At 44.2% G+C, this 24,098-nt stretch overlaps 3 protein-coding genes across 3 annotated transcripts; 2 read left to right on the top strand and 1 right to left on the bottom strand.

Annotated features, from left to right (window-relative positions):
• The first annotated feature begins 854 nt into the window (after positions 1-854).
• On the top strand, positions 855-13,994 carry pdpr (pyruvate dehydrogenase phosphatase regulatory subunit). The gene is made up of 18 exons (XM_035627964.2): positions 855-1,011; positions 1,692-1,965; positions 2,399-2,532; positions 2,886-2,967; positions 3,398-3,561; positions 3,759-3,880; positions 4,303-4,420; positions 5,340-5,489; positions 6,058-6,250; positions 6,394-6,518; positions 7,276-7,431; positions 8,225-8,358; positions 8,541-8,689; positions 8,781-8,893; positions 9,473-9,567; positions 9,752-9,841; positions 9,944-10,126; positions 10,911-13,994. The coding sequence occupies exons 2-18, from the start codon at positions 1,703-1,705 to the stop codon at positions 11,316-11,318; spliced, it is 2,679 nt and encodes an 892-aa protein (XP_035483857.1). The 5' UTR covers positions 855-1,011; positions 1,692-1,702; the 3' UTR covers positions 11,319-13,994.
• Positions 13,995-14,176: 182 nt separating this feature from the next.
• mrps11 (mitochondrial ribosomal protein S11) lies at positions 14,177-17,972 on the bottom strand. The gene is made up of 6 exons (XM_035627966.2): positions 17,785-17,972; positions 17,497-17,601; positions 17,215-17,313; positions 15,778-15,907; positions 14,984-15,049; positions 14,177-14,364 (listed from the first exon to the last, which is right to left on the bottom strand). The coding sequence occupies exons 1-6, from the start codon at positions 17,871-17,873 to the stop codon at positions 14,257-14,259; spliced, it is 597 nt and encodes a 198-aa protein (XP_035483859.1). The 5' UTR covers positions 17,874-17,972; the 3' UTR covers positions 14,177-14,256.
• A 493-nt stretch (positions 17,973-18,465) lies between these two features.
• mrpl46 (mitochondrial ribosomal protein L46) lies at positions 18,466-23,318 on the top strand. The gene is made up of 4 exons (XM_035627965.1): positions 18,466-18,752; positions 19,969-20,170; positions 20,459-20,629; positions 22,901-23,318. The coding sequence occupies exons 1-4, from the start codon at positions 18,492-18,494 to the stop codon at positions 23,155-23,157; spliced, it is 891 nt and encodes a 296-aa protein (XP_035483858.1). The 5' UTR covers positions 18,466-18,491; the 3' UTR covers positions 23,158-23,318.
• The last annotated feature ends 780 nt before the right edge of the window (positions 23,319-24,098 follow it).

Genomic DNA, 24,098 nt, shown 5'->3' with positions numbered 1-24,098 from the left:
ATATGGGATGAATATGTCATTTTGATAATAACAACGATAACATAATAATACTATAATACTGATGATACAGTGTATATAACACCTATGTAAAGGGTGACTGATTAGAAAGTGGAACCAATTTGGTAAATCATATTGATATTCACAGACAATTTCATTACGGCCTTAGTACAAGTAAAAGTACAATCTCAACAGACAGACAGCCTATCTGTGGCCTTACAAAAACAATTACATACAATTTGTTTGGGGGTTAGAAATGTACAGGGGTCAATGTTCACTCTACTCTAAAGATTCATGAGAAGACAACCAGAGGACGTTCTCCTCAGAACAGGTGGTTTTTCTTCCTTATGTGAGTATCGATGCAGGGGACCTGCCCATCACTGAGAGGTTCATAGTTTACAGCACTCCAATAACCAAGCAAGAAGAGTCCCCCATAAACTTCTGACATTGTAAGTAGGCCTTTGTCGCCCCCCAGTGGTCTATCCTGTACATGTCCACCTGCACATGCATTTTATTATTTGACTGATGCCTTGAGTATGTTGACCATATTTACACCTGATTATACTGGATAAAACATGTCATAGACTTATTTGGTAGCTGTACTAAGAAAAAAAAAACTCAGTTTGACCCGTTGACATGAAACAACGCTGCCCAATTCTGATCAATGAACACATAAACCTTATTTCGCATTCAATGGAGATCCTCTAAGATGCCTAATCGATTTTGGAAAATTCGTATCTATAATCTGAACAAGAACAAAAAAAAAACTGAGAGAACTCTCTTTGCACATATTCCTTCATTAAAAAAATAAATAAATAAATAAGCCCTCATCGGTCTGAAGGACTTAATTTTGAAGGTTCAGACCGGAAGTGCAGCCTGTTATTGAATCCAGTTTGACATTGGTGCCGAATGCTGCTGCTGCTGCTGCTGCTGCGACCAGACGAGACTGCCCGTCGTATCGCCCGGCTGCCGGTGGCCACTCCTGCCGTCGAGACACTACGGCAAACGGACTTCGTGAGTTTTCTCTCGGCCCAGACCGTGAACGAAGCGCCGGCTCGGGGGGGGGGGACGCCTGTGAACACGGCTGAAGTGTAGCTACCGGCGTAGCTCATCAGCTAGCCGTGCGGTAGCCTAAGCTACGCTCGCTAGCTTACAGTGCGCCCCGATGCTACGCGTAACTCCGGGAGCCGAAATAGAAAAGACGAACACGTCCGAGGACTTTCACGGGACTTTAGTTGTGCGCGTGTCAACCCCTGGCGCGCGTCGGCTAACGTCCAGGCATCGCTTGACGTACGGGGGCTACGAGACTAGCTTCGCTGCTAGAGGTGTGACCCCGGCGACGGGCGACAGCTGACATCAGTCAGAAACATGACTGACGGCTGAGGCACCGTGTCAGGTCGACGTCGCAGACCCGCCCGGGCCCCGTGCTCGCCACTCAGCGTGTCTCCCGGTGTTAGTGAGAGAGAAACGCGCGCACTTGTCGACTAGCATGCGTGTTGTTATAAATATAGATATATATATAAAAAAAAACTGCAACGGTGCATCTTTAGATAACACGAAAACGACACGTGCGACATTTGCGAGTATTGACATGTAAACGATCTAACCTTGAATTGTGAATACACGACCAGTGTGTGAGTACTCTCTCTCTCTCTCTCTGTGTGTGTGTGTGTGTGTGTGTGTGTGTGTTGCAGTAAGCGCAGCCATGTGCAGCTGTGTGCGGAGCTCCAGGGCTCTGTCCCCCGTGCTGCTCCCCAGGCTGCTGCCCCCGCACCCCTGCTACAGGCTGGCGGACAGGGGCCTCCGGACCTCGGCCCGCTGCCTGGCCGTCAGCGGGGACTCGCAGCCGCTCCCGCTGCCCGGCCAGGCCCGGGTGGTGATCTGCGGCGGGGGCATTGTGGGGACGTCGGTGGCGTACCACCTGGCCAAACTGGGCTGGACTGACATCGTGCTCCTGGAGCAGGGCAGGTGAGAGACGTGTGTGTGTGTGTGTGAGAGACGTGTGTGTGTGTGTGTGTATGTGAGAGACGTGTGTGTGTGTGTGTGTGTGTGTGTGTGTGTGTGTGTGTGTGTGTGTGTGTGTGTGTGTGTGTGTGTGTGTGTGTGTGTGTGTGTGTGTGTGTGTGTGTGTGTGTGTGTGTGTGAGGGGGGTGTAATGAATAGCAAGGCTCTTTCCACTAAATCAACCAGTGCTAAGCCTCTCTGTTTTCTGGCCTTGACAAAGGGACACTTATTTATTTCTGCTCTTTCGCCAACCCCGACCTCTTAAACCCTCACGGAGGGGGACCAAGTGCAGACGGTGTCTTCCTCAGGAGGCAGTAGAGAGAATCGGTGAAAACACTCGACGGTTCCATACTGCTCTGCTCATGCTACATCTGCCGCTCTGTTGTCCTGTTGACAGACTCGGTGCAGGGACCACCAGACTGTGTGCTGGCATTGTCAGCGTGGCTAAGCCTATTTCCATTGAGTGTCAAATGGCCAACTACTCCAATGGCCTTTACGAGCAGCTGGAGGAGGAGACGGGGGTCAAAACAGGTCTGTCACTCCACATTTCTCGCTGCCGCTCATATCTAACTGTGCCTGATGTTATTCCTGAAGACAAAGGTTTAAGATGGGATTAATTATTAGGTGTATTTAATGTCTAATAAGTTGCCTTAAACATTTTCAGGATGGATATGCATTACTGCTTTAGTTTATTATGATTTTTTATCTATCTGTGTTTTTGCCTTTTCCAAAGCTAGAATGAGAATTGTTATACAGTTTTGACTATGATAACACTCATTTAAACTCTCTATAAACACATACAGTAGTTTGGAAGTAACTGTATAGTTTGAGACCTGCTGAGTCACATAACATGGGTTTCCTTGTGTGTGTGTCGTGTGTTTCAGGCTATGTGAAGACGGGATCTTTGTGTTTGGCTCAAAATCAGGATCGCTTCCTCTCCCTGAAGCGCCTGGCATCCCGACTGAAGTAAGACCTCCGAACATCATGTCATTATTCAATAGAGGATACCTTTGGAAGCATCGGCCCATTTGAGTTTACAGTATATGGATGAGGTAGCTTTGCTACGAGGGGACACACAACTGTATTTTCTGGAAGCGGTCATGATTTGAACACTAATTCAAGTCCAGCCATGATTTTCTTGCTATAACTTAAACATAAACTTTGTGCCTGTTGGTGAAAGGATTGGGTTAAGTTTCTTGTTCCTACATTTCAACTAGACATTACTTGTGTTCTGAATGCACCTTTGTGTCGGTTAAAAGTTGAAGTAATAACTTTCCTGCAGCTGTTGTAACACTTCTGTTTTATTTACGTGTGGGCACCAGGAACCAGATAGATATGCAGAGCCTTTAAAATTAATATGAGGCCTTTTTCTCTGTCTCCTACACTCTATTCTCAGGGTAATGGGGATCAGCTGTAACATCATTAAACCTAAGGAAGTGGCCAAACTCCACCCTCTTGTCAATATTCATGACCTGGTAGGGGCACTCCACCTCCCAGCTGATGCTGTGGTGTCTCCACCTGAAGTTAACCACGCCCTGGCTGTGGCTGCTGCTGGACAAGGTAACTCAGAACTAACCTTTGAAAGACCATTAGTGGACTACTTTAGGAAATGTTAAACCTTTAATTCAACCCATTTTACTATTCTGTCTCCCTCTGCTCATCCTCCTCTTCATTGTCATATTCTCCCTCTCCGTCCTCCTCCCCTTTCTCCGTTTTGCTTCCTTCTACATCCCCTCATCTTTTTTCATCCCACCCAGGGGTTCAGATCCTGGAGCGGACCAGTGTCCAGCAGGTTCTGGTGGAGAAGGGTCAAGTGATGGCGGTGGAGACTGACCGGGGCTCCATTGAATGTGAATATTTCGTCAACTGTGCTGGACAGGTAAACCCTCGGAGTGGTATTGAGGAATACAAATCAGCCACAACAACAACAAAAAAAAACAGTTCCAAGTCATGTCACAGAGTTTGTGAGCCAAAAAGAGGAGTAAGCACTTGTGAATTACCTTTATTTCTGTATTGATTTAATGTAAAACTTAAAGTAAATTCTTACCTTTGTAATTTGAAGGGATAAATGCAGTCTGACTAAACATTGGGCGGAAATGTTGCAAATGAAATAATTTGCGTATTATTCTTATTGGTTGAGCCAGTTGCCAATTAAATGGGACCGGCTGGAGGGAGCTTTAGCTACTAGTTTTGAGCTTGAGGCCACACTGTGAATAGTTAGTTATATGATATGCTGGTATATTCAATATACTTGTCTTTTTAGCAGCAGATAGACATATTTGTTGTGTCTTTCTGCTCCAGTGGGCCTACGAGCTGGGCCAGGCCAGTGAGAGGAAGGTGTCAGTCCCTCTTCATGGCTGTGAACACTTCTACCTCCTCACAAAACCTCTCCAAGAGCCACTTCCAGACGCCATGCCAGGTCTTGCACATCATACTCACTGAAAAATATCATAACCTTTTTTTGCCTGTCAGAAATGATGTCTGTACTAGATAGGGATGCAGCTATCGATTATTTTAGTAATCGAGTATTCTACAGATTATTCAATCAATTAATTGAGTAATCAGATAAGAAATACTTTTGCTTAATTGAGAGGAGTGTTGATCTTTAAGCCTGTCCGTCGTCCGGTCCGTAGTCGGGAGTAGGGAGATAGTTTCTCCAGTGCTGAAGCAGTCTGCTCCGGGACTTATTTTCCCTCAAACAGCCTGGTGAACATACACAGGGAGAAATTTGCATGGAACTAAGGAATTGCTGCATTTATTATTGGACATCAGCTGTAACATTAGCTGCACATCTGCTGCTAGTATCTACAACTGACTTCTAGCTGTTCCTTTTGTCTCTCTAGCTCCATGCACGTAGACACACCCCACTGCACCCACTCCACGCACTGCTCCATTCACAACAGGAGTTACACCACTCATACAACAGGAGCAATAGTTAATATCCAAAAGAGTGGTTTCCTTTTCAGAAAAAGCAACATTTTTATGCTTATAAGGAACTTGGACACTTTCTGTCGTTTTCTTCCGCCTGTTTTCGTTCAGAAGACCGTTGTGCGACGGGAATAATCATCGGTGCGAAAACACAGTGAGCGATACAGCGTTAGTTACATTGATTAAACAAAGCAATTACTTATATTTATATCCCAGACATAATATTTACACCACCATCATCACATCGCTGTGTATGGTACCACTAACAACACCACTTGGCTCCCTGTGATAACTGATAATGTACCCAGAAAATTGGATGAGTTAATTATCCTGCATGTAAACGTCCGTTACCTGGGGTCACAGGTTGGCTCCAGAGAAAGAGATCTAACTGACTTGTGTCTCGTCTCCAGTGGTGATCGATATGGACGGCAGGATATATGCACGGCCGTGGCAGGGCGGCCTTCTGTCAGGGGGCTTTGAGAAGAATCCCAAACCCATCTTCACTGAGGGCCGAAACCAGCTGGAGATCCAGAACATGCAGGAGGACTGGGACCACTTTGGTAAAGGGGGGGGGGGGGGGGGGGCAATGAAGGGGAGACAGGGAATGAAATGGCAATCTGTATGTTTTGTTTTGTGTATATATAAACTTATATTTTTAAGTATATATGTTAACTTATTTTCAGCAATTGAACATAGTTTCAGACTCATCACTTGATCCACTCAGCTGTCAAAGTGATGTTTATTTAATTCTGTTATAATAAATATAATAATAATAATAATGATAATAAGTGCTAAAAAAATTTTAAATTATGCAAAGTCCTACACACGCACATCCCATCGCTGTTTCTACTGACTTAGCACTTAACGTTGTTGCGCCTGGGTCGGCTTTCATGAGGGAAAACCTGCAGGTCTGTCTACACACAATGAGGGAAAAGGTTTCACTTCCTGCTGTGCTAGGGATGTTTAGATGTGAGCACCCGCAGTATTGTGCACATAGTTGCCTTTATCACAGTATGGTTTGTTCAGGATAATTATCTGACTATTAGTTACTGATTAAAAAAAACAATGTATTTGCTGATGTGGACATTTTATGTAATTTTATATTTCATATTTTATGTCTGCCTCCAGAGCCAATGCTCAACGCTCTGCTGAGGAGAATGCCTGGTCTAGAGTCGGCTGAGATCCATCAGCTCGTCAACTGTCCGGAGTCCTTCACGCCTGATATGCGCTGTCTGATGGGAGAGACGCCAGGCGTCACTGGCTACTACGTGTTGGCTGGGATGAACTCATCTGGTTTGGCTTTCGCCGGAGGAGCTGGCAAGTAAGCGTGGCTATAACTGTCTCTGCTGGAGGATGGCCTGCCTCAATTTTTTTAAATGGCACTGATCCACAATGTGTGTAGATACGTTTAAGTTGCGTTACAACGAAGCACAAATGGCGTGTTTGTGTGATTTTTGCATAAAGGTACCTGGCAGAGTGGATGACCTACGGCTACCCCACCGCCAACGTCTGGCCACTGGACATCAAGCGCTTCGGTAACCTGCAGAGCAGCCGGACCTTCCTGAGACACAGAGTCATGGAAGTCATGCGTGAGTAGTAACTCTTCGCGGCAGTTGTTTCTTTTTGCATGAGGCTTTAAAGCTCATTAAACCATCCCAATCTTTTTATCCTCTGTTAAAGATAATAAAAAGATGATTGAATGAATGAAAACGGAATGATTGACCAATTCTCTCAAGTCTAACAAGTTAATTAGTTACCTGTTATTCATATATCAAAGGTCATGCTGGGGGAATAGCAATATTTATGTGTGAATGCACAATATATATTTTTTGTGGTTTTTTTTACACATATTTCTTTACTTCTTTCTTTCTTTCTTAACTTCTTCTTTCTTTACTCCCTTCTTTCTTTCTTATGTGTGAATGCTGCTTATTTTTTCAATGACAAAATGTCACTTATCTAGCGAGATCACCTTGGCGCAGTGGGCTGCGTTGTCGCCTCCCAGCTAGAAGACTGGCGTTTTTTTTTAAACTTCTAGTTCATATTTGAAAGCTTCCTTCTCAGCCACGAAACCAGGAATTGAAGAGAACAGTCTTGAACATCTGAGTGGAGGATGTGTTTTTTCCCCAAACAAATGTATCCAATCAGAATAGTTTAAAAGATGTTTGAAGATGCTATAATCATTCAAAAATTCGAAAAACAATTGACGGGGACTATTTATAAGTTATATATAATTTTATATGTAATTTTGTATTTCCTCTACCTTCACAGTGCAAATAATTGTATGACTTGTTTATTCCAGTTTTGCTCTGATATTATTAAAGTGTTTGTATGTGTGTTTGTGTCAAGCCCTGCTCTATGAACTGAAGGTTCCTCGCTGGGACTTTCAGACTGGCCGTCAGCTGAGAACCAGCCCTCTGTACGACCGTCTGGACACGCAGGGAGCGCGCTGGATGGAGAAACATGGCTTTGAAAGGCCCAAATACTTTGTTCCTCATGGGAAAGGTAAAGATTATCAACCAGCAATTCTACAACCTACATTACCTTTATCTTCAACATCTTTTAGTGAGCCTCAGTAAGAACAGCCTTGATATAATTCTTATCGTGCCGAGTTCAAACACATTTAAGTTAGGCTACCAGCAGAGTTAACATAAAACCCGATAACTTTATGTTCTGCTACAGGACAAATGATGGTTGCTTTATTTTTGAAGTTTCTTCTTCAAGTTAACGTTGCAAAATAATGTGAACAGTATTTCGTACGTGGTTGCTGATGATTGACTCTGTGGCTGTAATAGTTAACAACAGCAGTAGGTCCAAGTGTGAACTTGATAGAGAGTCTTATAAGCCTGGCTGGAGTGGTTATAATCAGCCGTCTTGGCTTTAAGAGAAACTTAAGTTTTCATAATGGAACAGTTCATCAGAAATCACTTTCACACCCGAATGTTCTTTTTGAAAGGAGCAGATGCGCAACAATAAACAACACATTAAAACTACCAAAAATGAAAGCATCTCATTAGACCCACAGGCAGAAGGTACACTAAACAGTAATGTCACATGATTGATAATTAATATTGTACACTGAAGGACTGAGTGTCGACTATTATGGCTTTTATCAAGCAGATAGAAGATATCCCTAAAATGGTCACATATGGGAAATCTCAACTGGGGAAAAAAAGCTGCTAAGTGTGATGAATGAAACCTAATGAAATGGACAAACTTCCACAGCACATGATGGGCTTTTGTTATGATAAGCATGCCTGGTTTTATTTATGTATGTTCTTCATGTTTGTGTTTGTAGATCTGCTGTCTCTGGACCAGAGTAAGACCTTCTACAAACCGGACTGGTTTGACATCGTGGGAGCGGAGGTGAAATGCTGCAAAGAGGCCGTGTGCGTCATCGACATGTCCTCCTTCACCAAGTTCGAACTGTCGGTGAGTCACGAAGCACTAACGATTCATCAACACTGGGCATAAAGCTGCTAATAAACTTTGCTGCTCTGTGGCCTTCAAACTTTCAAATCATACGCTCCTCCCTCTGGTCACACCCAGATCAGTCAGTGATCTCTGCATGTGTTTGCCCAAGTCCAACCTTCTGGTCTGTCCCGGTGTCCCAGTCGACAGGAGAACAGGCCCTGGAGCTGCTGCAGCATCTGTGTGCCAACGACCTGGATGTTCCCGTCGGACACATTGTCCACACCGGCATGTTGAATGAGAGGGGAGGCTACGAGAACGACTGCAGCGTGGTCCGCATCAGCAAGAACAGGTTTGAAACATCTTGAGAGAAATACAAAAATGTACACCTGCAAGTTTGTAGTGACCACTTAAAATAAGTCACAATTTCTTCCCCTGGGCAGCTTTTTCATCGTCTCTCCGACAGACCAGCAGGTCCACTGTTGGTCCTGGATAAAGAAACACATGCCCAATGACCCACAGCTCCACCTGGAGGACGTCAGCTGGAAGTACACATGTGAGCACACGGTGGTAATGTTTGGATCCTGAAGCGATGGTACCATCTACTGGCAGTACAATTTTCAACTTTTGATGCAATGCACATCACACTTCCACTTCCTGCTCTTAACCCAGTTATTTATGGGGAACTGATTCTGATTGTGGCATTTGCAGACATTAGTGGGACCGAGTGGGTGGTCAGTTAAACATTCAATTTATAATTTATTTTTACCTTAACAGTCTGAAATGTGGGCAACATATGCAGTATGTCCCTGCTTTAATAATCAAAATGTTATTAATGGCAACTGATATAAATCATTATTCGTCAATTGGTTTTTTTTAAGTGAGAAATAGATCTTGCTCAGACTTTTGTAAAATGATAAAACACTCTGATTTTCAGACTTCAATCCCTCACAACTCTTTTTTAATTTTTTAAAAGGATGATAACCAGTGAACACACTCTGAACAGATGTTGTTATTAATAAGGTCATATGATTAACACTGGTTGTGATCCTGGTCAGTAAACCTGAGTGAGAAAGCACCTGACCTGTCGATCTCTGTGACGATGTTTTTATAACGCTCATCTTTTACCCTTCAGCCTTAAATCTTATTGGACCCCGTGCAATGGATGTTTTGGCCGAGCTGTCCTACGTTCCCATGACACCTGACCACTTCCCTTCTATGTTCTGCAAGGTAGGAAACCAAGGCTATTAACTGTGACATCATTAGAGTGATAATAATAGTAATTTTGTATTAGTAAGTGTGATGGGAATTATGTTGTAATCGTAGCACAAGAGACCATTTATGCCCTGTTATTATTATACCCACTTTGAGATTAACGGTAACTTATCACGTGTGTGTGTATTTGTGTTTACAGGAGATGAGTGTGGGCTATGCAAACGGGATCAAAGTGATGAGTATGACTCACACTGGGGAGCCAGGCTTCATGCTCTACATCCCCATAGAGGTGCAACCTACACACACACACACACACACACACTTACGTTTGTAAGCTTTTACTGTACAGTACGTCAAGTCTGACACCAGTTTTTCCCACCGCTCCCTACAGTACGCCTTGCACGTGTACAACGAGGTGATGTCAGTGGGTCAGAAGTACGGGATTCGTAACGCAGGCTACTACGCGCTGCGCAGCCTCCGCATAGAGAAGTTCTTTGCCTTCTGGGGTCAGGACCTCGACGCTTTCACCACGCCGCTGGAATGTGGACGAGAGTTCAGGGTCAAGTTTGACACGGTCTGTAGCCACTTCAGCCCTGCATGGAGTCTTAATTCTACTTCCCTTCTCACAGCATTATGGTGTTTCAGTAAACAGCAGCTCTTCACAGTTGCCAAGGGGATTTTTAGTGAAGAAGAGGTTCCACAATAACAGCATTGTATTTATTATTTCCACATAATTGAAGCTCTCGGTTAAGTTTTAACTTTCTTTTCAAACTCTGGTTGGAAGATGAGATAGGAGCAGAATAATAACCGGTTCTGTCCCATCTGCTCTACTGAGACCTTCAACATATGGGTTGTAGTCTTTGCCGGAAGGAGAAGGAAATGTCACCAGACTGCACCTGCAGATGCAACAGGTGGCTCCTAACACCGAGAGTGGTAGAGTTTACCATCAGTCATATTTTGAGAACAGGGGAACATCTGCTGCTGCATACATCCATAATGTCAGGAAAGTTTTAAAGCCTCGGACCCACAGTGTGAGAATGGGCTCAGCTGCTTTCAGCTGAGTCCATGTCCTCATCGATGTGATATTGAAGAAATAAATGGAATTAAAAAGCGGTGGCTTCCTGTCGCTCCAGTCTCCATCCCGACGGAGCTGATTCCTGTTTGAAGATGCAAATTTTTGCTTGGCCAGGCTCAATAACCTAACAGTGCTCCCCTCCCTTGTTTATCTCTCTTTTTCCCTCCTTTCCTCTACTTCCTCTCTTTGACTTTTTGTCAAATTCTCGTGAACACTCTGTCTCTTTTCTCTTTTTTCTCTCTGCCACATCCACACCCGTGTCCCGGCTTCTGACCACCAACAGGACAAAGACTTCCTCGGCCGCGAGGCGTTGTTGCAGCAGCGACAGGACGGCGTGTTTCGGCGATTCGTCATGCTGGTCCTGGAGGACCACGACACGGAGCTGGACTTGTGGCCGTGGTGGGGGGAGCCCATCTACCGCAACGGTCAGCTGGCCGGGGCTACCACCAGCAGCGCCTACAGCTACACCCTGGAGCGCCACGTCTGCCTCGGCTTCGTGTCTCCGCCGCCGGGCCCGGAGGGGCTCCCAACCCCCTTCACCCCAGACTTCATCAACCGCGGGGACTACGAGGTGGACATCGCTGGCCAGCGCTACCCGGCCAAAGCCAAACTCTACCCCTTCAGCTCCCTTTTCACCCAACAGAAACGCCGCAAGGAAGACATGGAGCTCAGCAACCTCCAGGGGAAGTGATGCCGAGGAGTAGAAAAAAATCCTCTGCTCGTTTGTGATCCTCCTTCGGTTCACCGAATCCACTCCAGCAGTGCCAACCTATCTTCCCCTTTTCTAGCTCCTACTCAGAGGGCTGACTGCACAATCACTCCTCGTCCCTTTAAATATTTATCTTCCACGTCGCATCTCCCCCTTTCTAAGTGCAATATTTAAAGAAAAGCCAAGTGCTTGAGCTCCTGCGTCACTTACGTTCGCTGTCCCTTTTCCAGCCCTGCCTCCCTCTTACACCTAAACACAAGTCCACACAGTCTCAGAGGCTCTACCAACTGGGACAAGTGCCTTTGTGAAGGCAGCACCAACAATAGTTATTGAGACTCCAGAAGGAAAGTTTCTTTTGACCGACAATCCTCTCCAGTTGTGTTTCTGTCATCGAAACGAGAAAAAAAATGTCAATGCCGAAGTGTAAAAGCCTACGCGGCGGTGTGGACGTTGATTTTTGTTTTCATTTCTTCAAATTGTAAATCTGCTGCTTTAAAGAAATACGAGTGATGTGATGGCGGAGGAAAATATCCTTCCCGGTCGGAGGGAAAAGCATTCGGAAGCTTGATATAATCATTTGTAAACCAGTGTCTCGTGTGCCGCCCATTACTGCTCTTTCACTCCTGTTGAAAAAGCTTCTCCAAAACACTTCAAAGTACATTTTTCCCTGCTTTTTTTTTTTTTTTTTTTTTTTTACTTTCAGCTGTTCTGGTGTTATTTTGCTGTGAATTTTTCCAGTAATATAATACAACCTGTTATTTATGTATTGTGGTCATTTGAAATCAGCTGGAGTTTGTTGTATTGAAGTGCTGTTGAATGTGGCGGATGTCAGGTGACCCAGGATGGTAAAAATGCGACAGCGGTCCCAGGCCTGTCGGTGGGGAGGGGGGAGGGTCCATGAGTTGCCGATTTGTTGTTTTTGCCTCATCCAGAGGTTGGATGTTTGTGTAAAGGAAAGACTTTGTGGCCATTTCAAAAGAAAAGGAGTGTATTTTTGCATAGCCGGTGTGTATAAAATCTCTATTTTCTGTACCAGCACATATTTTCTACATCGGTTTTAAGTTGTATCAGCATGTATGAAATCGCCACTCGTCCTTCTGATTGTGCATCGTTTCAAATGCTCTCCAGGACGCTCGCCCGCAGTGTCTTGACATTTTCCCCATGTGTATTTCTGTACAGAACCTCTACGATGTCATTCGGTCGGGTAAAGGCCTGGCGCTGGTCGTGATTTGTGCGTGTGTGTGGCTCGAATACACTTCAGCTGCGATAGTGTAGTGTGAGTGTGTGAGGGTTGTCTGGTGTCAACGGGCTCTGCACTAAAAGTGCATGGTCACCTTGTGGGGAATCAGGAAGTTGTCTCAACTGGCTGGAGGACGGAGCAGAGGTCACGCGCCGCCTGAGTGCCTTACTTTCAGAGGGACGACGATGTTCAAATCCAAGGCGAAATCTGTTCTGATGTGTTTGTCGGAGGTTGCTTATTTTTAGGTGTTTCTCCAAATGTATTGTTGTAAAAAAAAGAGTTTGTTCCTTTTCTTTGCTTGATTTGAATACAAGATTTATTTATTTTCTTCTTGAGTAGCAGCAGCAGCAGCATTTGAATAGAGCTGCTACCGAAGCACTTTCACCTCCGAGAGGAGATCTGCAGCGGCTTTCAAGTTTGGATGTTGCAGAAAGCAGCTGCCGTGTTGACAAAACTAGAATATAGAGAGGGCCTCGTTAAACCCTCACACTTGGGTTTCGTTTAACGTGGGGCGACACTCTTTTGCTAACATCTCAGGCTTTTTATCACTGAATGAATCCGTGAAATGTTCGGTGCGGTTCACGTTAATGAGCTCATGCGGCGGACCTTTGCGCCGAGCAGGACAATAAAAGTGCAACTTTGCGTTTTACACCTTGGTTGCTGCACGGCTGGGAGATGAATTGCTCGTGTGGTGGCTGTCGCTGCTCAGCAGAAAAAAACCAAACTCCCATCTGCGACAGGGAGGTTGACGTTGCTCTCAAAGGGCTAATTTTTCTTAATGTGCACTTGAAATGTTTGTGGAAAGGTGTTAATATTGAATGAAGTGACTGCATTATGAGCACGGTGGATTGTTTTGTCTTTGTTACAGTACAGTCGTCTTGTTTTGTCCCTTTCAGTGTCACTACGGCGATTTGGCCTCGACCTCAGCGCTGTACAGTAGAAGCGACCCGTCTCTTCCACAGTGGTGCTTCGGCTCCATGCAGTTCACCTCTTTAACACCGAATAGCAACGTTTGACTCCCAAGTCTCCTCTCGTGTTGCGGTTTATCATCTCCAGAAGTTCTTTACAGCCAAAAGAGCTTGGGAGAAAACACCTCCCCTGCAGGAACCACAGATGTGCTGTTGTCTTTGCACACGTTCAGTAGGTTTTTTGACAGGACACGGTAAGAACGGAGCTCCGGTCACGTTAAGGGAAAGTCTGTTCTGTTGGTGACTGATCTGTCAAACCTCGCTCAGACGCTCAACACTCCTGGATGGTGGGTCGTCCCTTACTTAATGTTCCTGTTTTTAACACTTCTTTTGACTGGACTTATATGTAAATGCCGGCTTTTCCCCCAAAGAGTCATGTTCTTATAACAAACTGATGTTTGACTGTCTAATGTTAAAAAAAATAAACAAATATGTAATGTGTTCATACCAGAAGGTTGAAGTTGTGTCATCTGTTCACTGTGCTTTTTTGGTCTGGTAATGATCATCCGAGCGCCAGCGGTGAGTCTGAAGGTTTGAGGACTGACGCACCTGTTCTCCGCTCATTAAACAACACAGACTGCAATTATTTCTACGGATTCCACTGCGTATGGTCAAGCTCAGAGCCACGGAAGTTACGCAAGCAAACACTTTTTATTAGCATAACTGCAACACAAACAGCATCCTTTCGGCTGAGTCCTGGTTTTCAGGGAGATCACGTCCTTCTGGCTTTGCGCGGGCGGCATCCATTGTGCGGCACGGGGGTGTTGTCTGTGATCGATACCACTTCCAGGCCTCCCATGGTCAAGCCTTTGATCGAAGCCTGCGCAACGGAAAAGAAAATGAATTTGTGCAATGTGAAAAGGGAACAGGAACAGATCAAGAGGCCTGTGGGTTCAGTCGCACAGCGCTGAATTATCCTCGCTATCAAAAAGTCGGATATGAATTGTGTTCTTCTGTGTCTGTGCAGTGATGGGTTGGTTTATGCTGCCCAACTATTGGATCAACACGCAACACCATCAGTCGTACAACATGCAAAACATGTTTATGAATCCAACTTTATAAACTCTCTTGCTTGCCTGTAACTCTAAAATATAAAAGCCAATGTTGCAAACAAATTGACTGGGAAAAGGAAGCCTATGGACAAATACATGAACATTGCATTTAGAGATGAAGGCAACTTTTTATCATATCAATTAGAGGATCGACAGAAAAGAGACAAAAATGGCACTGGATTTCCTTGTTCCAAAAATAATCAAGAGATCAATCAATTATGAAAATCATTCTAGTTGTTGCAGCAACAATATCCAAAAATTCTTACGGTGGAATAAGAAGATTTATAATAATCCAAAGGGGCTTTTTCTGTAGCTACACTGTAATGGGATCACAAGGCGACGACACAACACAAGCAGTGATGTACTGGATTTTCTTCTCAGACTCACCAGACGTCCGGGACCAAGACCTTTGACCATGACGCGAACAAACGCAACTCCCTTCTCCACGGCTTTCTGTCCAGGGGAAGAGACGCAGATTTAATGCGACGCGTCAACCCTGACGCACATGTTGAGAACGGTGAGGAAAGTTTTTGTCATTTGGCAGAATTTCCTTTGTGGAAAAGTTTTTGTGACAAACAATACACAATAGAATTAATTTAACTGGAGGAGAAACGATTAAGTCTATTAAGGCCAAACGTTCCTTTATTCCAGTTGTGATGATTTCCTGGTTTTGTTTCGTGTTCAGTTAAAATCAGTTGGTTGCACAAAACTAGCGACTGCAGGCATCACACTGGGCTTGCCATTTTCATTATTTTGTGATATTTTTCTGGGCCAACAAATAAATCAATGTACAAGGAAACCATCAGAAGATTTACAGTGAAAGAAAACACTCACTGTTTGGCATAGATGTTAACCAGTATTATGTTTTGGGTTTTGTTACTCACTCACAAAACAATAGACAATATTCTTGTTAAATGTCTTGTTGCCAAAACCACATGTGATTTCTATTTCCATGCTTAGAGGTCATGTCATTGGTCTTTAGAGAGGGCAGCTTATTCACAACAAACATTTTGGATTCAGAAACGACAGGTTGTTAAATGGCACAGAGGAACAGCAGGGGGCTGAAATAAAATGCTCCGAGAAAAATAGAAGCCACTACTGTCACGTTGCCTTGTTGTCCAGGTGTCTCTGAGCTGGACACCTGTTGCCTCACAGTGAGTCAGTGCCACATGAGGACTTACCTTTGCAGCTGCCATGCCTGCAGTCTGAGCAGCGATGGGCGTCGACTTCCTGCTGTTCTTGAATCCTTCTGTTCCGCAGGACGTCCTGACCAGGGACTGTCCCGCGCTGTCCGTCAGCTGGATGTGCGTGCTGCCAAAGGACAAAACAGTTTACTGAGTCACTGACTCACAACTGATGGCAATGGGTTTTTTTGTCTTTATACTAAAAGGGGGATAAATGAATGTAGAAATTTGATTTTGAAACATCAGAATGAGGTCAGAGGTCATTTCATATCCAGAAGTCAATACATATTGTTCCTCTTCATTCATACAGAATTACACTGTTCTGTATCACGTTCACTCTCTCCCGTGTTTGTCTGCGTTGCTTCATGCGAATGTCTGGCCTGCATCAGTGAGGTCTGGAAAAAATGAAAAGTTGCGTCCAGATGACGAAAAAATAATTGTCTGATAATGGGGCAAGAGATTTATGATGAAGCGTAATATGAAATTTCATTACTTCACGCAAACTCTGTCGTCATTTTGCACAGGGTGTAATGTGAAGGAACCTTTGTTGTATGTGGGTCTTTGACTAGGTTCTGAAAAAACAATACAAATGGTTTTATGGATTGTCTAATACGGAATGAAGCTCTTTCCTAAAATACTAGACTAGTTTTGGAATTCTAACAAAATTGTACTCGCTTTGCAAGAAATGTGATGCATGTAACTTCAAAATCTGAAAACTGCTAAATGTCAAGAATGGTTTTCAGACACTTCTCATGTCAGAGTGCTTTGGCTTGATCAAGTGGAATCAATAACGCAGATAATGGCCCTGCTTCAGAAATGATGGCATGGCAGCATCGAGTTATGTTATTAGTTGCACTCGTGTTTGATGGGTCAAATGTTGCCATTATGAAAAAGGACTACTTCATCTCATGTCATGTCCACCCCAGTTTACATATCTATTGCCCTTGACGTAAACTATCTTAGTAAAAGTTCTTGCACCTAATATCAATATCCTATAAACTGCGTGGGAACACGTTTCAATTATGTGACATGCTAATGTTTCTACAAAAAAGTGAGGAAGATAAATTCCTCATGGTGTGGCTTTGGTATATACTTAACAATGACTACGTTTACGTGGACAGCAATATTCCCATATTAGGCCAATTAACAAAATAATCTGAATAACACACTGCAATGTAAAAAAGTATCTGATTACCATAACCTGAATGCGGTCATTCTCAGACCCGAGAACTACTCGGATTAAGACGTGCTGAATATTCCGATCGTGGTTGGATCATGTCGATGTGAATGTGTGGCAGTCACCAACCAATCAACAACTCCTGTAAACATCATTATCGAAATATTGCCTTATTCAGAAGAAGGTCGTGGTCGGATTAATGTCGTCCGTATAAACATAGTCAATGTGTTATTGTTACTGTCGTAGTTCCCACTTACTTGTTGTACGTGGCTTTAACGTGGATGATTGGTAACTCCTCAAACTTCTTTCCAGCCCACCTCAGTGCACTGTCCTGACCAGGCAGTGGAGGGAAATGGCTGTGGGGGGGGGGGGGGGGGGGGGGGGGGGGGGGGGGGGGGGGGGAATGAATAATAATAATAATAATAATAATAAAAAAAGAATGATCTCATCAGAATGTTTCTGCTGTGGTGAGTAGTTGTTTTCTTCTGCTCGCCGAGCAGATCGCACATTAAGTGAAAGTGAGATGTTAGAAATCTGACCTGAAGTTTTGGGCTGTTTCCCCAGAGTTAGTGGAGGACGCTGTGTCCTGCTGATGTGTGACAGCGGTGCTGCACAGTGTTCGCTGCAGGCCGCTCCTTCCGCATCTAGAGACACACGACTCCGTTAGCAACACGGTCACACACACACGCGTCCGTTCGTGTCCAGCTCAAACCTAACTTCTCCGGACGTGCTGTACAATCAATCGCTGCGAACGGCACACTGACTTTACCACAGCTAGCCGTAAGCTAACAAGGATGCTAGTGTAAACACGCCGATGAAACACTTACAGAGGGCTTCCATTTGCACTTCGGGAGGCGGCCAGCTGTCGACACACGTTACTCACAGAACTGAGTAATATACAATTTAATTTAAACATGTTTTGTGGGTCAATAAGCAAATACACAGTCAGACATTGAGCAGTTTCTCATTCAACAAACGTGACATTGAAGACGCTTCCGTAACGGACCATACCAGAAATAGCTTTATTTTTGGGAGGGGAGGTGAAGTCATAATAACTTTATAATTACAATAACAAACACATGCGTAACTAATCGTAAAATGTGACATTTGATTAGTTAAATATTGAAATATTCGTATAAAGTACGTACAACCGTGTGTTTTCTGTTTTTTGAAAATTATATTACATTATACTGATTTACTCTCACCCCATTTCTATCAGTATGGACTGTTCGGTTTTCTGCACAGGATTGTGGGTAAAAGTAGGAAAACGCTGCCTTCAAGATCTTCGCAAACCCTCGTAAATATGAATACTACACGATAAACACACATTAAATACCTCATAGAAAATATATCTACCTCATGTTACACATAAATGACAAGAACATACTTTGAATTATCTGGGAGAGATAATCATTTTGTTTCAGGTATGGTGAGGGGAATCATGTGGTTGAAAAATCCCACTTTCACCTCGTGTTCAACCTTAACGCCAGTTTAAGGCTTTTTTTTGCACGTACATCGAACGTAGCAGAAGAAAATGGCTGCGCCCTGTGGGGGGACGATGGCTCGGCCTCTCGTGCAGTTTGCGTCTTGTTTTAGGAGGACGGCGGTCGGGAAGACGGGGTTTCGTCGGTTTTCCGGCACCTCTCTGTGTCGGGCAGCTGTGCAGACGGAACGCGCCACGGAGAGCGCGAGTTCTCCGTGGACCCTGATGGCGGCGGTGTGCCTGCAGAGGCTGCCGGTCATCTCGGCGCCGTGCAGCCCGGTGGAGCAGCGGTTCAAACAGTTGGTGCAGCAGGTGAAAGACGAGCAGAGGCAACAATGCAATAATTCATTAGCTGTAACGGACCGCAAGTGATCATCATGTTTGACCTCCTGGAGTCACAGAGAAACCTGTGACCTGACAGTACAGGTGACATGGGTAAATTAAATCTGGCAATTTGCATAATTGTTGGACACTTCCGTTGAAGTAGAAAATCAACTTTGACTGGTCGCCCCCATCCTATGGTCTCGTGGTTCTGGTCTCGACCCTGTGATACGTTGTAGGATCTTACATGTTTGATTAACTTTGCTCATCTGTTGTAAAGCCACTAATACTCAGAGAGCCTTGAGGGAGGTGGACAATTATTACAAATTAAGATAAATCTGACAATTATTGTCTTTAGCCATTAATCGTTTGCTCACAGTGAATGTCAGAAAGCTGTGCCCAAGTTCACATGTCCTTGTTTTGTCTGACCAACAGTCAAATATGTTAAAAAAAAAATGTAAATCTAGCGGATGTTCCCTTTTTTACAGAAGCTGGCACGAGAGAATTTAGGCACATTTGCTTTAAAAGCTAAAACAAATGATCAGTTATTAAAACGTTTTTTTTTTATTCATTTGCTGTCAATCTACTACTTCATAAATGAACTGTTCATTCCAGCTCCACAGGACTATTGCTCGGGAGAATGATGAGACTTCCGTGTACAGTGGGGGCCTTTTCCCCAGTCACAACTCATAAAGTTTGATTCCAAAAACGTTTCTGAATATATTTGGAGGCCCCAGTGCCGTTATTCACTCCTATCATATTACTTTTATTACATTTATACTGTGATGAACAGAGTTGAAATAGTAAATTGAGTTTAAAAGACGATTTTGTCTCACATCCAGACTAATTAGTTTCTAAAACACATCTGTCATCCTCATTACCATTCAATTCATTTGTACATATGCTTTTCAAGTGCCATTCTACAGAAGTGGTGGGATAGTTAATTTTTGTTCCCATATTTCTCTGTGATACTATAATTAATGACATTTTATTTTGCTGAAGACCCCATATGCCGACACCTTCTGGTATTGCGACATCAGTCGTCAGAGTTTAATGCTGAACTTGGATATGGTGAGGGGTGAGGGGACAATGTCAGCCACACTTCTCGACAAAAAAAAAAAAATCAGATGACAGCCAGCAAGAATTTCCGAGCTGAAAACAGTCCTACGGTTTTTGACACTGAAGTCCTGCGCTGACCCGATTTCAGATGGAGCTGGAGAACAGCCTGCTGTCGGACCACGAGCTGCGGCTGCTGGAGGACGCCGAGCGGATGAGTCGCAAGCAGGCCGACAACTATGACTCCGACGAGGAGAACGATAGCCGGGACCAGGACATCGTGTTGGCCCAGGACCTGGAAGACTCCTGGGAGCAGAAGCTGAAGAGCTTCCAGCCAGCGCCGAGGGTCAGAGGTCAGTACAGGAAAAGTGGGGAATCTTTCACGAGTGGGTTGAACTAGTCAACTGGAATATACACAATATAAAGAAATATTCTTGACAGGAAATGGAAATGAAATTATGAGTGATGGCATCACCTACAGCTGAGTTTTAACTTAACCACCAATGAGGAAAGAGACTTGTCTTACACTCAAATATTCCCCCCCCGCATATCCAATTAGCATTTTACTCCCTCTGATGTTTCAAAGGTTTGTGTGAATTTTGCCCGACAGTCTCGGTGAGTTTTTCTTGTCTCTTGTTTAGCTGATGTCGACGAGGACTTGTCGTCGGCGGAGCGCTGCCTGGCCGACTCACTGGTTCTCCTGGCCGAGCAGCAGGTCGGCGGCGAGAAGCTGTGGCTGCTGCCTCAGGCTCAGTGGCAGCAGGGAGAGACACTGCGGCAGACGGCGGAGAGAGCCCTCACATCCCTGCCAGGTAACCTTAACACGAAGCTGATGATATTTGTATGTAATATTTAACATCTATAAGGGTTTTAAGTTTTTCGGCTTTTCCCCCGTGGATTCTGTTGAATCACTGACACCAAAGTGTAGCTCCTTAATGCTACAGAGATTCACCATCAACTAACTTTTGTAATGTTACATTAAATGACTGAAGTGTTGCAAAGACTTAAAACTTTTAAAGGATTACGCTATTATCTTTTACATTATTATAATGATTTCTGTAAGTGTCTTTTTTTATACTACCAGTAGGAGGTGAGGACATTTAACATCCAATGTAATGAAAGATGCAAACTGATTTGCATTATGGGTGTTAAGATATAAATCAGCCCTAAGCTAATGGTGGCAGGGGCAGCCTGCTGTGCCACTTCCAGTGACACGCTCAGCTGCCAACAACTATCCACAGCGGCTTCTGCTTGTTTGTGGCATCTAGTGGTTTGTGAGATGCCGAAGATGAAAAAGGATTTCAAAAAGAACGGTCAGAATCAAGGCAGCAGAGGCCGAGAAATTCCGAATTTTAATCTGCTGTGCGAGTCAGGCTTTCAGAAAGCCTGACAGCAGCGGTGGCACTTCCTGTGGCAACCTCCGCTGCAACGGAGATGTAACACTAAGACATTGTTTATACAGTTTTAAAATGCATCACTCTTCCCTACATCTATGCCTGGTGTCCATACTACTGCAGAGTTTTCAGAGTTCCTGAGAGATTTCACCACTATCCTATGCCGGAAAGTTTAATACTTTTCACATTGAGTGGCGGCGTGTGCGTTGCAGTGCTTGCAAAGTTGTTTGACAGATAAGTCGAACCACCCTAACTCCACAGCTCCTACGCCAAGTAGCATTTTAACAGTGTAATTGCAGAGCGACGTAGATACACAAGCCTTTGCGCGCAAGTGTAAATCCTCACAACGACATAGACCACGCAGAGATATGAACCAGACTTTACATTCGTGTCATGAGGCTGCCACCACCTGCCTGTGCCACTGGGAGGATGTCTGTGTCTCCGTTTCCTCATAACTGTAAAGTACACTTCTCTCGCACCCTGTCATTTTGCACTGTGCAGCTGATGTAACTGTGGATGCTGCAGCTCTCTGTAGCCTTAGAGCTGCCAACTGTTGTTTTGCTGATCGGGGTCAGAAAAAAAACAACCTATGCTGTTAAAATTGAAAAACTATGAGGCGTAGCATTAATATAGATCCCCTAATGTGATCGTGCCGTAAACTCTGACAGGCAATAGCATTTCAATGACAAATGCTCTGCAACATAACAACATGCGATAATAATCATATGGTGTAACCACCATAGTAGCAGTAGTGGTATCTATATGGTAACGCCTTGCTTATAAACCTAGATGAAGAACGTCTCCTTCAGCACACCGCATTGTGCAGCATTTGAAAGTCATGATTTTTTTTGACGAAATAATTGTTACTGATAGAGACCCCCCCCCAGTACACGGTTTTATATTGAAATCCTGTGATGCACAGAGAAAGGTAGAGGCTACCTATCCGTGTTTCCATCCATAACGGGTCATCCGCAGTTTAACACTGACAGAATGATGAAGATGTCGTCTGTAGCTCGGGCTTCAGTGAATGAATCGGTTGCATTATGAGCCACTGATAGGGAGGTCAGAGGTCACAGCTTGCAAAGGATGGAAACACATCCAGTGATCCCTCAATCAAGATGTATAACATCAGATGTAAAAAAAAAAGGTGCTGAGTGAAGCCTTTAAGCTCTTAAGCATTGAAATAAAAATGCCAGTGACTGAGGATCTTAAACTGTTTCACAACATTGCTCATCAACTATTAGTGTGACAACTCCCATCAATCAGTTCCCATTAAGACTTTCCAACTGTCAGAAACGCGTGCCCGTTTGGTGGAGGGTTGTATTTAAAGTGTCTTACAGTAGCGGGAGCTGATCCATTTTTAATGAACTGTACTGAATCTCTTAACACGGACGGCCACGCCGGCACTTTCCTCCTCAGGTTGAGCCAACTGGGACCTGTGGGATTTAGTTGACATGAGATTAGTTTAAAAAACGTTCCTGAGGGGAAATGGGCTGTTGCTACAGCAGAGAATAAGAGTATCAGGCTAATGTAACGCTCAATTACAGCAGTCCAACGCTCACGCGGTCGAATTCCGACTGCACCGTTCGCCTGATCTGCGCAGCTGCCTGAAGTTGAGGAGCGTTTGCACCTCGGCTCACCTCTTGTCCCTCGGCCGCACGAACTCACCGCTTGTTCTCTGCCCCACAGCGGCCGCACTCGCTGCAACTTTCCTCAGCAATGCCCCCTGCGGAGTGTACAAGTACAAACTGCCCAGAGCTGTGCGGACAGACCGTTCGGTGGGAACAAAGGTGTTCTTCTTCAAAGCCATTCTGTCAGACGCCGGCCCATCCGCCGCCGCTGCCCCCGCAAATGCTCATTTCATGTGGTTGAAGAAAAGCGAAATGCAGCGCTTCCTGAAGCCGGCGTACGCGATGAAGGTCAACAGCTTCATCCTCAACCTGTGATGCCTGAACATTTTACAAGGGACACTTGACTTGCAGATTAATATTTATGAGGCCCGGAAAGTTATCTTCATCACTTGTCTGTTGTCTTGTGTCATAGGGAGTTCTCACTGTCAATACGACTTGTGTGTTTCACTGTATGAATAAACTGGTTTTCCACACACTGTTTGCCTCGGGGGTGTTCAGTTGGGGAAACTCAGACCTCACCGTTATCTTAAATGACCAGCAGTACGGATGGTGAATGGAAAACACACTTACAATGGTACGTAAGCGATAACCTTTGCCTTATGAGTCTATGTATACCTAATGTTAGGCTTTTTATAAATAAGCTGATGGTGAATTTTAGCATTGTTCGATGTTTGCTTGTTTTTTTCCATTGCCAACGTGCCCATGCCCTCTGTCAAGGCAATCAGCCAATAGCAGGACTCAAAGGGTTACATGTCAGGGCTGTGTCAAATTACTTCACTTCTAAATATATTATTAATATATATATTTTTTAATGGAAATGTTTCATTTTTAGGTCAAACCCTCAGTTCTGTTCCAGAAGCACATGCATTTTGTAAGGCCCTCCACAAATTATTCACTATATCCTTCTTTAACTACTTCTTGATTTTTTATTTATTAATTATTTCCCCAAATATAATATCTGACATAACTATAGCGGGAATCATATTGAGTAAAGCGTTTCTCTTGAATTCCTCTTAAAGGGATAGTTCACTGATTTGTCTGGCAGCAAATAAATCAGTGAAAAAAATACAATCTTTGGCGTACAATTGAACGGATATATTTTTTTAGCGTTCAAAAATGTGGCAGAAAAAGACGTTTTCAGTGATCCCGTCTGCAACAGTTGGATTCGACCTTCGCTACTTCCACTTCTCCTCAAAACGCCGTAAAATGAAATGACTGATCACCATCTCCATAAGGTCACATATTAACTGTGCATA

Source organism: Scophthalmus maximus, chromosome 4, assembly GCF_022379125.1.
Source record: "Scophthalmus maximus strain ysfricsl-2021 chromosome 4, ASM2237912v1, whole genome shotgun sequence".
In the NCBI taxonomy this organism is placed as follows: Eukaryota; Metazoa; Chordata; class Actinopteri; order Pleuronectiformes; family Scophthalmidae; genus Scophthalmus; species Scophthalmus maximus.
This window is presented reverse-complemented; position numbering and strand designations above follow the sequence as displayed.

Bases quoted from the DNA above. Each gene is read 5' to 3' on its own strand.
- pdpr (XM_035627964.2), top strand. From the start codon at position 1,703: ATGTGCAGCTGTGTGCGGAGCTCCAGGGCTCTGTCCCCCGTGCTGCTC. The intron at 3,562-3,758 runs GTAACTCAGAAC...CATCCCACCCAG, and splicing joins TGTGGCTGCTGCTGGACAAG to GGGTTCAGATCCTGGAGCGG. The intron at 9,842-9,943 runs GTGCAACCTACA...CGCTCCCTACAG, and splicing joins TGCTCTACATCCCCATAGAG to TACGCCTTGCACGTGTACAA.
- mrps11 (XM_035627966.2), bottom strand. From the start codon at position 17,873: ATGTTTAAATTAAATTGTATATTACTCAGTTCTGTGAGTAACGTGTGT. The intron at 17,314-17,496 runs GTCAGATTTCTA...CCCCCCCCACAG, and splicing joins GAAACAGCCCAAAACTTCAG to CCATTTCCCTCCACTGCCTG. The intron at 15,050-15,777 runs GTAAGTCCTCAT...TCCCCTGGACAG, and splicing joins CAGGCATGGCAGCTGCAAAG to AAAGCCGTGGAGAAGGGAGT.
- mrpl46 (XM_035627965.1), top strand. From the start codon at position 18,492: ATGGCTGCGCCCTGTGGGGGGACGATGGCTCGGCCTCTCGTGCAGTTT. The intron at 20,171-20,458 runs GTCAGTACAGGA...TCTCTTGTTTAG, and splicing joins GCCAGCGCCGAGGGTCAGAG to CTGATGTCGACGAGGACTTG. The intron at 20,630-22,900 runs GTAACCTTAACA...TCTGCCCCACAG, and splicing joins AGCCCTCACATCCCTGCCAG to CGGCCGCACTCGCTGCAACT.